Source organism: Leptonychotes weddellii, chromosome 6 (genome assembly GCF_054177405.1).
Source record: "Leptonychotes weddellii isolate Sample4059 chromosome 6, ASM5417740v2, whole genome shotgun sequence".
Classification (NCBI taxonomy): domain Eukaryota; kingdom Metazoa; phylum Chordata; class Mammalia; order Carnivora; family Phocidae; genus Leptonychotes; species Leptonychotes weddellii.
In genome coordinates this window covers 20,375,905-20,391,972 of record NC_138374.1, presented here as the reverse complement: position 1 = coordinate 20,391,972, position 16,068 = coordinate 20,375,905, and the positions used below count along the sequence as shown (strand labels likewise).

General features: G+C 43.9%; 1 protein-coding gene across 1 annotated transcript in view; it reads right to left on the bottom strand.

Moving 5' to 3' along the window:
* Positions 1-3,051: 3,051 nt before the first annotated feature.
* The window catches only part of LOC145722009 (VPS10 domain-containing receptor SorCS1-like), a 65,480-nt gene continuing 52,463 nt past the window's right edge, over positions 3,052-16,068 (bottom strand). The window contains exon 4 of the mRNA XM_081823070.1: positions 3,052-3,361. Coding sequence (XP_081679196.1) covers positions 3,284-3,361 — 78 coding nt within the window. The 3' untranslated portion in view covers positions 3,052-3,283. The remainder of the gene's footprint in view (positions 3,362-16,068) is intronic.

Below are 16,068 nucleotides of genomic sequence, written 5' to 3'. Positions count from 1 at the left end.
AAGACGTGAATTAATCTTCATTTTTCTCTGGGGGAAATGCTATGTTATTACCCAGAGTCACTTACACTAGAAAATTTATCACTAGAAAAGTTGCCCCCAGTCCTTTCCACACCCCCACAGCCAGGCTCCAAGCAAAAATGATTAAAGGAGGCCTCTTATAATTAAGCTTGCTGAACAAGCCTAGATAGCCCCATAGTTCCCATATAATTTGAAGCAATTGGTTTCCAGGAGTGAGTCTAATAAATACCTCTCCGACTGACCCTTCTGCCGGGCTCAGGAAGTTGCTCAGTCAGAAATACAGACCATGTGGCCAGAGATCCAGAGATTTTCATCAACAGTCATGTGCACTGTGCAATTTATAAGGTCTCATGCCTTCTCTGGAAAAAACGAACAGAACTTAAAGAACCCATGGGGGCCATCTGCCAAGCCCAGTCAGAGACATACTCATGCAGGCACCGTGGCCAAAAGAGCTTCAGGTTTTCTCTATTCACCTGCCTGAACGGGCTGGGTTTCCAGAGCTCACAGCCGCAGCCCAGAAAAAAAGGCCAAGAGGCAGAGGCAAGGAAGTCCACTGATTTAGCAGAGCATGGACCTTGGAGCCAGACTGCCTGCATTTGAATCCTGACTCTGCTACTTTCCGGCTGTGTGACCTTGGCTAAATTAGTTAACCTCTCCATGCTGTAAGCTCCCCATCTGTGAATGATGATAATGCAAGGCTTACTTCATTAAACTGTTAGGGGAATTAAACAGCGTAAGTTTGAATCACGCTTATCACAATGTTAGGGCTTGAATGGAGAAGATGTGTCTCTCTGTTCCCAAAGGCAGAAGGAGGGGCATTCTTTATTTTACTTAATGGACAGATTAATCAGAACTCATCCACAATCATTTTTATAAAGATAATGATATTATGACATTTAGTTACAAGGGCTTTGCTAATCAGGCTTTCAGATAAAAGACCCCTATTCAAAGAATAGATAAGAATGTATGCAATCAGCACCAGCCAAAGCAATGATGGGGTCTATTCACCTCATAATGCTGTGTGTAAATAAGACCTTTAGTGAGCTAGAAAATATTCTGTTCCATGTACCACCTACATGGAAAATATTCTCATCTCAGTTCTTTTTTCTTGCCTATCTTTTTAGTCAACACTTTTCTTCATTTCTACTGGTAAGAACACATGTCTATCCAGTCCTCTGTAAATAGCAACTTTCTACTTTCCTTTGCTGGGTCCACGGCAGCTATTTCAAGTCACTCGGAACCAGGACTTGAAAGATTGGTCCCTTACACTTTCTCATTGGCAAACTATCAACCCCATTTCCAGGTTAAATTAGGTGGACTCCATTAGTTTATTTTAGTTCTTCATTTATTTATTTTCTGAAGCCTTTCTTTGCACATATGGCACCAAGTAAAGACAGAATGAAAAACAAAAACAGAAACAAAACAACATGGGCCCTCTTTCCAAAAAGTGACTTTATACTTTATAGGCAAAACATACAGAGGTTCAAGGTGTCATGTCAATAAACGACAGGATGAGTGAGAGAGGAAGAGAAGAAATGCTGACCAGAGAAGGTAGGCTCAGTGACAGCTAGAGTGGAATTCCCGGAGAGGGAGAGGCCAATGTGGACCTCGAGAGCAAGGCTCAAGCCATTGCTGAGCCAGAACAGCAGCGGGAAAGAGGTGAACAGCTTCTGTGCAACAAAATCCTTCTTTAGTTATAAATGTCTCTTTCTGATGGGGGAAAATTAGGTGCAATTCCATATAGAATTCCCTCTGTGTTATTTTTGAGCCTGTTTGTTTGCAAATGACTTGTCCTTCACTTTTTCAGGCAGTTTCACAAGCATTTTAAGAGATTCCTCTAATGCAGTTCCTCTAGCTTTCAGTTCCCACAGGGGTTTGAAAACCAGAAAGATGAAAATGCATTGCCCTCAGAAGTGAGAGAATTGGGGTGGGTGTGGGGAGCTAGCAGGCACCTGTAAGTCCAAAGGCTGATAAGAAGCAGTGCGATTTCAGGAGTAAAGGGGAGACACCTTTCAGAGTTGCAGGGAGCCTGTTGGCCCCTAAAAGGTCATGGTTCCAATGATTCTGAATGATGTGGACATGAGATATTGAAACTCTTACTTGAGCTAGTTCTTATAGTACTGCTTATACCAGCAAAAGTCTAGAAACAACCTTTACCGTGGGCAGATTTCAGGTCAAGCAGGGTAGAGTCATATCTTTTGGCAAACATTAGGTTGTAAATTCAAAAGCAACTGATAGGTAAAGTCAAAATTACACCAAAATGCTTCTTACTTTGCTCCTACTTTGCCAGGATCTAGGCCTTTGGAAACTCAAAAACCAAAAAGAGCTTGTATTATTTCCTTTCTTTTCAATTGTGGCCACTGGTTCCCATGGAGGGACGACACCTCTAGTTTAAACAGGGGGATGGGCACAGGTGGTAAAGAAAAGGAAGAATATTACTTTCTTTGCTTCCTTCTTTCTTTTGCTGTTCCTCTGTTGTTCTCCCCTGTGTGTGACACAGCAAGAAGGCAACCCTCTGCAATATCCTGAACCATCCTCTGAAATATCTTGCAATATCCTCTCAAATATCCTGGTCTTCACCAGGAACTGAATCTGCCAGCCCCTTGACCTTGGACTTCCTGGCCTCAAGAACCATGAGAAATAAATGTGTTGTTTAAGCTACCAACTCTATGGTGTTGTGTTACAGCAGGCCAAGCTAAGGAGATATATATATATATATACACACACACATATATATAAGATATATATATATGTATGTTTGGTAACTCACAGAATATTTATGGAAGGAGAAATAAGAAACTAAGAATGCTGGTTGTGCCCCATACAATGAGGAGATCAAGGAGATGTGAAGTCAGGAATGGAAGGAAGACCTACTTTTAGGCTAATAAGATCTACTTATTTACACTGAAAACCCTTATTTTAACATGTAACATATGTGTGTATAATGCTTTTAGTAACAAAAGCCAGTATTAAAATGTTTTTAAGTGTCTACTTCACAAGCCCCATCGAAATATAACAAAACGGCAGTTACGAAGCCCTTGCTGTTCACTAATCTCAATGATCTCTTTGGAGCTCATTGAGTAATTGGTGGTACAGTTTTAACATTCCCTTGAAATGCTGACTGTTCCAGTATCACATCCTGCCCTACGGGGATGTGGGCATATCTTGAAAAGGACAGACCTCACGTGAGAGATCTGGGTGAGAAAAAGATTCCAATGCTCATTTACTAGGTGATCCCTTAACGGGCTACAAGATAAAATGAGACTTACCAGTAGAACCTGTTTGGTACGACCCCTTCCTGGATAAGCTGCCACCTTCTCCCAAATTCAGCAGAGCTGTATAACTGTAGAGAAGAGAAATTATTTAGCACCTTGACCCCAGGGTACATTAAATATACACATATTAGTTCACTGGCTCAGTATTAATAACAATCACAACAACAGTAGTAGTACCTACCGTTTACTGAGCACCTGCCATATGCCAGGTGAATGATCCACATATCATCTCTCCTCCTCATATGCATTCTGCAAGGTGGACCTTAATATCTCCACCTTACAACTGAGAAAGCTGAAGTTCAGGAAGATTATGTGATTTGTTGGAAATCACATGCCCTCCAAACATGAGAAAGAGCTGGGATTCATACCCCGTTCTACCTGGTGAGAGTCAGCAGTGCCATTTGACCTAGCCTGTGCAGGTCACTGTGTGGAATACAGAGAAGTGCAAAATCTGAGATCTGGCTCTTGAAGAGCAGATAGTATAACCTGACTAAAATCACGAGAAATGCACTAAGGCAATGAGGCCACCAGTGACCGAGGAATGCCAAGGAAGGAGACTCAGAAGTCAGTTAGGGATGCTTCACAGATGTGTGCAGATTCCGCTGAGGTCCAAATGAATGGCAGCGTTCAAACTGACAGAAATGGGACAGGCGTGACACGAGGAGCAACGTGGGTCAGAGTGGTGGGGTACACAGGGACAGTATACAAATAAGCCTGGCTTATCTAAATAAGTGTAGATGTGAATGTTGAGGGCAGCTTGGAAGACGGCTTTGAATGGCAAGTTCGGGAGACTGGAACTGACCCTGTGGCTGGTCTTTTCGACAACAGCCAGAGAAGTTTCAGGCTATTCGGGCAGCCCACACGGACTACACTTTCACTGTGATCCAAGTGCTTCCCATGCATTATTTCATTTAATCCACATGCCATCGCTGTGATGGTACCTGAAGTTATTTTACAGATGGCTCTACAGCTGGAAAGAGTTCAAGTCCACATGCTACACTGCTTCAGTACTCTCCGAGGGCAACTGCAAAGAAGCAGTGCTCATGAGACAGGGTCTAACGCTCCACATGCTCCCTCCTCTCCAAACATGATTCTTCTCTTACTTCCTGCTTTGTATCTCGGCTCACTCCACACCTCTGCTCTTCTCCAATAATCTTTACAGCTCCATGGAAGTGTCCTCTGATGGCAGCCTGGAGATCCCTGTTGCTCCAGGCATTCTGGTTCCCATGGACTACTGGCTACTGATTTGATAAATATCATTTGGAGTATTTCCTTTCTACTATGTGCCTGGTCTGTAACCTACTGACACTCCAATCTTCCACCACTGCATTCGCCAAATCCCACAGTGAATGGATAATGAGCCATACCATCCTGAGTACCATGATTGCCCAGCCTTGTCCTGTCTCCAGCTCCAGCATTCAGTGAAGGGTCAAATGACTCACCAAGTGATTCACCCCGGTTGCAGATGCACTGGGCAAGTCCAGGAACAGGTCAGCTCAAGTGACTATTTACCAACCCTTGGAAGAGCTTCCTACGATATTGTGTCCATTGGATCAAAACACATTCTAGAGCCCCCCAAAAAAGAAGCTGAAATATGTGATTACTAAGCAGGCAGCTCAATTGGCTCAAACTACACAGTATCTGGGCATCCAGTCAAGGAGAATCTGTGGCTTTTTCTTTCAAGTCTTACTATTTTTTTTCCGCCCCATTATGCCTGGGTACATTTTATGCTTGATTCCTCTTAAGAGTGCTAAGGGGAGATGGGGAGGCAGTTGCCCTCACAGAAATAACAGAGGATGGGGACAACGCGTTCCCTCTTAATTCCAAACCCAAGTGGCCAGAGTATGCACGTCCTACTTCTGGTTCACCAGCATGTCCCAAACACTTGGCATCTGAATACACAGACTTGTAGAATAACAACAAGCACCTGGGTTTGGGAGGATCTGCTTCTCCCGCTCCCCTTGCTCTATCTTTTTTAAGCCCACAGCTGCACTTCTTCCCATGAGTTTAAAGAGAATTGAATGGAAAGTCATCAGAGAGGGCGAAAAACCATGAGAGACTCTTAACCATAGGAAAGGAACTGAGGGTTGCTGGAGGGGAGGTAAGTGGGGGGATGGGGTACTGGGTGATGGGCATTAAGAAGAGCACGTGATGTGATGAGCACTGGGTGTTATACACAACGATGAATTACTGAACTCTACATCTGAAACGAATAATGTACTGTATGTTGGCTAATTGAATTTAAATAAAAAAAGAAAAAAATGAAGAGAATAGAGTTCACACCGTTGTGTGTACCTGTGTCTATATATAAATGTATGTTAACATCTATATTTATATACAAAGACTTATGCAAATGTAACAGAATCAGGATGGCTTGAAATAATAACAATTCTGCACATGAGGCTGGACTCACGTAGATCTTGAAAATCAAATATTAACTCTGAGGGCTCATACGGTGACACCAAGGATTGCCATCCCTGCCCCCACACAGAATTTATCTTTGTGAGGAATTACTGGGTGCCAGCATGTATGTGTATGTGTGTGTGTGTGTCTTTTTTAATTGATCCCCCTAGGCTTGGATGCAGAATCTGTGGACCAGTCAGGTATGTCCCATGATATTTGTTTTTATCCTCTTCAAGGGGCTGCTTTGTTATCTGTGAGCATCCAGAGGCCCCTCAAGCAGTAGGGATACCAGACAATCCAATAAACCAAGGCTCTCTTATTCAGCTCAGTGACATTCTTTTCCATTTTCTCTCTCGAAAAGAACACTTTGGTGCTGACGGATGCACCTTCTCACTTTCTCACTCACATCTGAGCAGGCTTCCTTTGGTGTGTCTTCACTGATGCTCCCCATTCTGGGTGAGGTGACTTTAAGACTTGCCTACCTCACTGCCAGTCTTCTTTTTAGGCCCAGACCAAAATATGCCTTTTCTATGAACCTTCTCCTACACACTAAACTTCCCTGTGGCCTCATTTCCATGGTTCAACAGATCGTATCAAGCTACAGGCCACATATTTATATTTAATTTTCTTAGGAACCTTCCAAGAGAGCCATCTATGAATGCAAGGCAGAAATTCCTTCCTTTCTAAAGTCACTCTAAAATATCTGAGACCACTCCCTGCCCCTTCAATGAAACCACAAAGTTTACAGGTGTCGGGAATCCTTTCCTTCTAGAAAATGTCTAGCACATAGTAGATTGGCAAGGGGGAAAGAAGTGTCAATTTCGCACCCTGCAAATTCCCTAGTGATGAATCTATCTAGTAAAGTACCCAGGTTTTCCAGTGGGTGGACAAAGAATATATTTTATTTCCATGGAGCCATAGTAGAGGCCTATACCTAAAAAACAAACAAATGAACAAACCAGAACTATAAATATCAGTATATTTGAAGCTTCCAAAGATTTGGAAGCAGGGTCTTGCATATTTACCCTTAGCCAAAGCTGCTCTGTATACTCCACCTACTATTTCAAATATTTTCCCCCTATTGTCCAGCCTGGTGTCATACCTAAAGGAGACAACAACAGCTCACAGCCACTCAGGTTAATGTGTTAATTAAACCTGCAGAGTCTAACAGCCAAGTTCTCTTCTACAAAGAAGAGAAAAGGATCAAAGCCTCTTACCAAATGACACTGTCTCAGCTGCCAGTAGAAGGTTTTTCCTGCTTTTAATAAAATTCATAGTGTTGGCAGCACCTAAATAAGATTTATTTCCTTATCAGTCTGTCTCTGGCTCTAAGGTTTCTTTTGACTGTCAGAACACAGAACTATCAGTACTATCTGTCACATCAGAGAAAGCAGAGCACCTTTCTCCAGCAATGCTGAAGAAAGAGAGAGAGTGAGTGAGTGAGTGAGAAAGAGAGAGAGAGAGAGGTATCAGGGAAAGGAAGACAGAATATATGAATTAGCTTTAGGAGGGCAACATTCATCTGCTAACCTCTGTCATAAACCCCAAAACACCATTCTTGGAGGGGTTTTGGTTTTGTTTTGGTTGTGCTAACTCTGGTACAAAGTACTGGGGAAATTTTTTGCAGGAGTAGAAATTTTAGAAAGAGAACAGGGAAAAGATTCTGGTTGACTAAGAATGCAAGTAGGAAAGTCCTTCCTGTCTCAAATCATCCTAAACTATCCAAGACCGCTTCCTGCCTCAGTAAAAAGAACTTAATGAGCACAAACCCAGTGCTCGTCTGTGCTCAAGATCTACTGTCAGCCTCAGGGCCTGACCCTCCACTCTGTCATTATGCTGGTCCAGGGCTGTCAATACTTCCCCTCCTGCCATGCTCCTCTCCTGATGGTCGCTCTCCTCCTCCTCCTCCCTCCCTCCTTCCTTCCCTCTTTCTTTCTTTACTTATGTTTTTTTTTTTTTTTCTCTTTTAGACATCCCTCACATTGGCTTGTTTTCTTGCCATCTGCCTTTGTCTGCTGTAAGAAGAGTACAGATAAAAATATAGTTAATTGCAAAGGATGCAATGGTGAGGGTTAGTTTTGTGAGGAGCTTTTAACCAGTTGCTCAGCCATCTCTGGCACCATCCTCAGGAGGCTGCAGAGCTGCAAGCTGGATTAGGGGCACAGGCTTGGAGGGAGGATAAGAAGGGATGCCAGGGGCAGACAAATAGCTGGGGGGGAGGGGGACTGGGAAACAGTGAGATTCCCTGGCATAGCTCAGCATTCCTGATCTAGAGCAGACTAAAATGGGGTGAGAGAAGGGGGGTATGAGAGCAGCTGTGGCCAACGTTCATTTTCCATCTTCTTAGCACCCACGTGGTGGTTGAAGCCCCAGCAGAGTAGCATCTTTCTTTGGAGAGAAATTCAACTTCCTTGTGCTGATGCAAAAGTGTGCACTCATCACTGTCCCTGGAGAGTCTTCTCAATATTTCTAAACCAGATCGACGTAGCCCCTCTTTTCAAGTCAGACAGGTACACATTAGGGATTTTCTTCTGTGGCTAGGAAACTGGTACAAGAACACAATTTGGTAAAAGGGAGGAGTGATAACATGTTTTAAATCTTTGGTTGATGGGACTGAATGCTTTCCCCACAAAGCTCCTCATGGAGACTTTCCCGGTCAGGAGGTAGATGCCGGGTCTCCCTCACACAGACTCCTTAAGAGGCTTCCATGTTGGCAGAACACTTCCTGCGGTGGGCTCTTTTCAAGGCTGCCTGCTCACTCCCTTTTGCTTCTCTGCCCTTAACATTTTAGAGGCAGGAGGCCTGCAAATGGCACTTCTTGAGAAGGCTGACGGAAAACCCTGCCAGGTGTATTCCACTTGCCTCATCCTAACACTGCCCCGGGGATGGCCTGGGTACAAAGCACTCATCTACCTCATGATTCTCCAGTTCTCACTGCTGTTACTGAATTCCTTTTAGGAAGAAAGAGATGGTACCTTAAGGACTTCAAATGATTTCCTAACACCAGGCCTAAGGCATAGCAAATATCAAGCTCTTTCCTCCACCAGCTTCAGCAGGAAGAGAACCCATCCACAGAAATCCATGGTCTTCAGAAGTATGCTCTGATGCTCTGGTTCTGAGCCACAGGAGAAGGCCTGAACTCACTCTACGGGAAAAAAACATCCTGTGGTACCTAAAATAATTTGATAAAACTTCACTAAGTGCTAGCATGCGTCTTCTTCCTGGCCGGTGGGTACAGGGACAGAAGGTGAGAGAACCATGATGGCCATCACAGACGAGCTCTCCCATCCCCAACAGATGAAAATTCCTTAAAGAAAAGGCTAGCTTATCAGGGAGTATCCAGACAATCTAGAATAATAATGTGTAACACTTTGTTCAGAGTACTATGGTGGCCTATGTAGGAGAGGAAAAGGTGGGCATCTGTCAGAGCTTTCAAAGTGGGCCTGGAGTACAGTAAACATTCCTTACTATAACTATGTAGAGAAAAGGTGTTCCAGAATGATTGGGTCAGTCTGAGCAAATAAACAGAGCAGCAAAGCTTAGGGTGGTGTTTTTGTTCTTCTTTTGGGAACTGCAAGAGACTCAGCTTGACTGGCCTGCATGCAGAGAAGTGAAGGGGGAGCAGAGATTATAAACAGAACCTGGCTGCAGGCTGGACAGATGCCATCCTACCGTAACTCATGGGGAGCTAATAGAGAGACTGGATCCAAATGTCAACAAAGTCAAAGGACAAGAGCATCGAGGCTGGGTATTCGGCCTTTGCTGATGAACAGTGAGCAGGAATGATGACACATCACTGGCTCCATCCATCTCTGCTGTGGCTGGATTTAACAAATCTGTCACTGGCCATTCCCCAGCTGTCACTGAAGTCTGTCACATGCCCCTCAGCTGGGTTTGGCACTTTGAGGCAGGCTTGGGGGATTAGACAAATGGAAGTGAGGCTGTCTGGGAAGGAAGGGTCAATGGGTGACCGAGGGCCCCTTGCATTTGTGGACACTTCCCGTGCACCCAGATCTGGAGGTATACCAAAAAAAAAAAAAAAAAAAAAATTTATAAGATGGAATCTTGGCCTTAAAGATTATCTACCTAATAGAGATGGAGAACTAAATACAAGATAAATAAAATAACTGGAAGCTGAAATTGGATCTATGTTACAAATGCCTCAATAGCCATAGGATCCTACCATTATTTAAATGCACAGATGAGAGAGCACAGCAGTTGTGAAACACAATTGGAATGTAACTGGAACCATGCCTCCAAAAGATGGATGCCTCAGGACTGTGAAGACGGAAGGGAGGAGGGACAGCCCAGCTGGAAGGCGCAGCACCTGGGCAGGGGAGAGGCGAGTGCCCCGATTAGCCAGGGCCCCTGGGTATGAGCAGGAGGGAAGGGGAAGGACACCATTAAAAAATATAAGCAAACAAAACAAAATTTAAGAAGAAAAAAAAAAAAAGAAAAAGAAAAACATCTGACCAGAAGTGGGTTACTTCTGAATGCCCCCGTCACTTCTCCTGGGCGGGGGGCAATTTTACACGCAGACTCCACTCTTTCACAAGGGGCACGGGGTGCCTAGGAGCCAGCCAGGGGTGCTTTCCCTCCGGCTCACAGGTCCCCCCCTACCCCACCACCCCTCGCTTCCTCTCCCTTATAATCTTCAAACAACAGTCCTCGCCCTGCTGTGAAATGAGCTCCCGAAATGGGTGCCCCAGCATCTGTCAAAGGGAACAGTTGTCATGGTAGGTGGGACAGGGAAGAGATCGTTACAGAAAATTAGAAAAAACAATGACAATTAAAGAAAATTTAAAAATCACACTGGTTTTTCTAGGTAGGTAAATGGTTTTTTGGTTTTTGGTTTGGGGATCTATTGTGCAGGGAGGATAAAGTGGGAAGACATTCAAACATAGGCTATAATATGGCTCTAGCAATCGCCTGATAGGCCACCTTAGGAAATTTTCTTAATTCCTTAGAGTCCCAGATTCCCCAAATACTAAATGGGCATAATAACACCTCTAATGTTTGCTCTAAGAATGAAGTTGAGCAATCGATGTGAAATGCCTTGCAGAATGCTTGCTCCAGAGCGAATGGTCAGTGCTAGTTCTCTCTTTCCTCTCTCTCGCTCGCTCATTTCTGCTACAGATTATTGCCATCAGCCTTCACTGACTGTCCTCAGATCCCAAGGAAGGGAATAATGACAGGGAGAAGCAGATGAGACTGCCTTTTTCTTCCAGACGTTCTGGAAGCAAGGAAGGGTCCTAGACAAGGCTCCCAGTTCCCAACCTTTGAAGCTGAGTATTTTATTATCATGGTCTTTCCTAGAGCAACTAATGCTGTTTGGCTTTGAATCTCATGTCTTGCTTTTCTGAGACATTTTCTCATCATGTTTGTAATTGGATCTTCCAGGCAGGCATTGGAGTTAAGCAAGTCAGGAGAGTGAGAGCCTTAAAGGTCTACATTGGTGCCTCTTCATCTGATAATACGTTATATTAAGACTATACCTCAGTAAAGGAACCTGGCAATTTTAGGAGGGCACGTGATTTCTGGTTTTTCTTCTTCTTGCCAGCTATGTGATCTTGGTCTCTGTCCCTTGAGGCAATGACTGTACCATTTATAATTTATACTTACAACATCCTGGTAGGAGATTAAACAAGGTAACATTTTTATTTTTTAAATATGAAAACCATCGAGTCATAAATTCACAAAATGTGTCTACTCACAAGGCCAAGCCTTCCTCCTCCCATAATCACTCCCCTTCTTGGCAACATCATTGCTTGCAACCACTCTTGTCACGGAAGAAAGCGGAAAACCCTAGCATTACTAGATTTCTAAAGGGCTCCCCTTAGAGGCAGGTCTTTCCAGGTATCCCACGAGCTTTTTAAGGAAAGAGACATGTTCTCTTATGAGATCGAATGTCCTTCAAACTTTCCCAGACTGGTGCCTGGATTAAGGATGTATCATAATGCATTCAGACAAGTGCTAGTGGACAGAACAGATCAAAAGGGCTGGCTAAGGAGTCGTGCAAGCGAAAATGTAACTCTATTTCAAAGCTTAAAGAGCTACCAAATAGCATAATTGTGCCTGTCCAAACCTTAATCCCATTGACTCCTTTTAAAATGTCCATTTTTCCTTATTCTTCCAGCCCATTCCTCTCAAATGGTTAGGAACAGGTAGAGCAAAGTGTCCCAGGATGCAAGTGAAAAATAATGATACAACCTGGTTAAACAAGGTATCTAAGGTGAACGGGGGCCTCTCTTGTTTACATATGATGGCATTTCAGCTTGAGAATTTGTTTTATAAACAAACATTGGGATGACATTTAGCAAGCTCCCTGGTTTCCACTCTAATTGCCAGTTTTGTACTTGGACACAAGTTATTTACATATTCATGAGATTAGAAATCAGCTCTGACATTGGAAAATTTCAAGCACATGGAATTCCTACCAAATCAGCATGGAATATAATGCTCAACATATTCCTTATAAATAACTGAGTGTTTTTTTTACTTAATGCAGTGCCTTGGGGAAACATGATGGTATTAGGTAGATATCAGTTTCCTAAGTGTTTGTGCTTGTGCAGAAATTATTTGAATATCCGCAGGGGGCTGAATTTCAAGGATCTATTTATCTTTTATTTCAATTTTGCCCTTTTGACATTAAGGGGCTGCTGGGTCTATTAAAAAACAAATAGAGTTACTGTGAAGACAAATGCTTTAACATTTAATGGTTTACTGTTATTATAATCAATATTTTCTGAGTACTGTGTATTGGTTTTTCCTTGCTCCATTCATTCTGGTTCCATGGTACCTTTTAGTGACTGAACGCTAAGAGGGCATTCGACATTGACTGAAGTGTCTCTGACTTCAGGTACTGGGAAGACACCGCCGCTAAGACAGCCTTGTGTCTAAATCCAGCTACGCCACACCAGGTCAGCTATCTCTCAGGCCTGTGCAGAAGGCATTGGCTGGCATCTCCACGATGCTTGCTCCATACCAGGCTCTGTGTTAACTGTCCCACGTATGTTATGTCAGCATCCTCACACAGTCTTGTTGGAGAACCAATAAAGTTCAATGACCTGTCGGAGGTCCCCCTGCCACTGGCAGGACCTGACGCAGTAGAGAGATCATGCTCTCACCTGGCTTCTCTACTGTCTACCACTGGTGAGAAACCAGGATGACTGAGTTTTGGAAAATGCTGACATTTATTCCTCCTTCAAGCAGTCAAAATTTCACAGGGAATTCCAGCATCCAAAGTCTCCATGATCAGCAATGGCCTCCCGTTAGGCCCCAGTTAGGAGAAGTATGAATGATTATAAAGGAATGAAAAGACGTTGTTGTTGTTGTTGTTGTTGTTGTTCCTAAGAATGGATATGAAACTAAAAGTATTTTTTTTAATTTACTTGTATGCAAGTGACTAAAATTCTATGGTATGCTATCAAACACACTGGCAGTGTAACTTTCCTTTTCTATCAGTATATCATTTTAACTCAGTCAGTCGTCACTCATACAGAGAATGCTGGCCGTGAATATTCAGAGTTTCAACTATTTTTTTTTAAGATTTTATTTATTTATTTGAGAGAGAGAGAGCACAAGCAGGAGGGAGGGGCAGAGGGAGAGGGAGAAGCAGACTCCCTGCTCAGCAGGGAGCCCGATGTGGTACTGGATCCCAGGACCCCGGGATCATGACCTGAGCTGAAGGCAGACGCTTAACCGACCGAGCCACCCAGGCGCCCCAGAGTTTCAACTATTCGTAAAGAGAGACTCCTTATCAAAACATGTTCTCCCCCTTTAAAGCAATGGTTTGGTTTTATGTGTATCTTACACATATACATAAATGCCAAAATACTGAAGGTGAGGCTAACATGCAAGCCTTAGGATTTCTTATTTCTTTCATAAACTGTGGTTTGGAATACAGAGGAATCAAGCAGGTCCCCACATGATAGTACTGTACTGCCAAATCACAGAGCTCCAAAATAAATGAAACAATATAAACTGGTGACTATCCCAGGACCACCACGAAGCGCAGAGTGGCCCATGGAACTGTCTTAAAGGTTTTGTCTTGGGGCGCCTGGGTGGCTCAGTCGGTTAAGCGTCTGCCTTCGGCTCAGGCCATGATCCCGGGGTCCTGGGACCAAGCCCCGCATCGGGCTCCTTGCTCTGCAGGAAGCCTGCTTCTCCCTCTCCCTCTGCTGTTCCCCCTGCTTGTGTTCCCTCTCTCTCTCTCTGTCAAATAAATAAATAAAACCTTTAAAAAAAAAAAAAAGGTTTTGTCTTCCCTCCACAGAACTGATCACCCAATTTGGATGCATTTTTTTTTTTTTTTATTTCACAAAACAACTTAACATCTCCTAAAATAAAACTGATCGGGAGATCCATGAACAGGAGAAAAACAAAGACAATGGGAAAGACAGAAGGGACAGAAAAATGACTGGGGACCAATGCAAGGCAGCAGATGAGGTTTCTTTGCCCTGCGCAGCTTTCTGTTTTAAATTTCTGAGTTAGTTATAAATACTTAAAAATAAGAAAATATCACATTTCACACAAAGCAGGATTACTTCTCTTGAAAAACTACGAAGGTCTGGTGACACTGGGCAAGCCATCCTCGGTTGCAAGAACACAGGCCGGCGCTTCCCGACACCTCCCCACCCCCACCCTTCTGAATGTCTACACAAACACCTGCTCTCCACTTTCCCACAGCTCAGACCCAGCCGCTTTGTTCAGTTCGATTTCTTGCTTGTGGGAGTGGGAACTGCATTCACAGCCACCGTGGACTTGGACATGCACACGCGTGGCGAGAGGAAGTACACCGCACAGGACCGGGGGAAAGGGGTCAGGGGCAGCGGGCCCCCTGGCAGAGCTTTGCCAGCCTGGATAAGCAGAGCGAGGGGGCCTCTCCTCCCCGAGCTGCTCAGCAGTGTTCATGTCCCTTTGACAACACTGCAGACCCTCCCCTTTATAAATCGCTCCGGCAGCGCGACCCCCGATGGAGAGGCCATGAGCCCAGTATCACGGTGGGCTGCAAAACTGAGGTATATGCATATTCTTACAATTTTCTCCCTTTTTTTTTCTTTCAGTCACATCTGTGTTTTGTTTTCTCTCATTTCAAATGTTTCCCAACACATCATGTTTAGTGAGGTGTTTAAGGCAGACTGAGAGATGCTGTTGGAGGCAATGTTTTATAGCACAGTTTGTACACTAGTTTATTGCCAAATTAAAATAAAGATGTAATCTGGCAGGCTCAGCCTGCTGCTAAGCCTTCCTTGGGTGGTTTCCTGCACTGTGGCAAGAAAGTGAGAGGAAACTAGCAATGAAGTGAAGAACTCTCTGTTTTCCAGTACCTGCTTGGTTTCCAAATGCAAAGAAACAAAAAGAAGGCACAGAATGCTTACTTTGCCTACTGCTTAGTTACAGAAATAAAAAATAAATAAAGGAAGGCACAATTTTGGTGCTCCTATACTAAATGCCGTGGATTCTTCATAGTGTCCACAGTGATGGACTGCTGTTTTGTAAGAATTCTAAGCGGTGTGACTTTATGGGATCAGTATCCCCCTGTCCATTTGACATAAAATTTCCATAAGGTCTGTAACACTTATTTTTCTGGAAATTCTAAGGCTTTCCAAAGGCACATCCTCACAAAGACTTGTTAGAAGCCAGGAGGCTAGCTCCTATGTCTATATCATATAAGGCCCCAGACAAGGGCTTCCTAAGTAGCCAGGATACCTCTTCAGGACTTCAGAGGGATTAGGGCTCCTAATCTCCCTGAGCACTCAAGAAAGCTTTTACCTCTTGGCAACTGCTTAGACACTGCATATCACAGACAGATTTCTCTCAGGGAAAAAAAAAAAAAGACTAAAACATCAAAAAAAATCCTGATTTTATGAATTCCGAGGCCGTTTGTCCATACGCATTTCTCTCGGATTAAAAGCTATTTAAAACAAAAAAAAATCTGATTTGCTAAGGAACTGATGGCCAGTAAAACTCTATCCTGGACCAGAAAGGACAATCTGCTCAACAAAACTCTTTGAGTCCCTTAAAATGCTCACATCAAAAAGCCTCCACTGGGTATTGAGGCATTCAAGATGAAACTCAGGCAGAGCAGAACACCGAACCCGTATGGGCTCCATCCCGCAAGCCAGAGATCCAGACTCTGTCCTCAGGGCCTTAAAAGTCTCTTGCAGGGGCACCTGGGTGGCTCAGTCGGTTAAGCCGCTGCCTTCGGCTCAGGTCATGGTCCCAGGGTCCTGGCATCGAGCCCCACATCGGGCTCCCTGCTCGGCGGGGAGCCTGCTTCTCCCTCTGCCTCTGCCTGCCTCTCTGCCTACTTGTTCTCTCTCTCTCTCTGTCAAATAAATAAATAAAATCTTTAAAAAAAAAAAAAAAA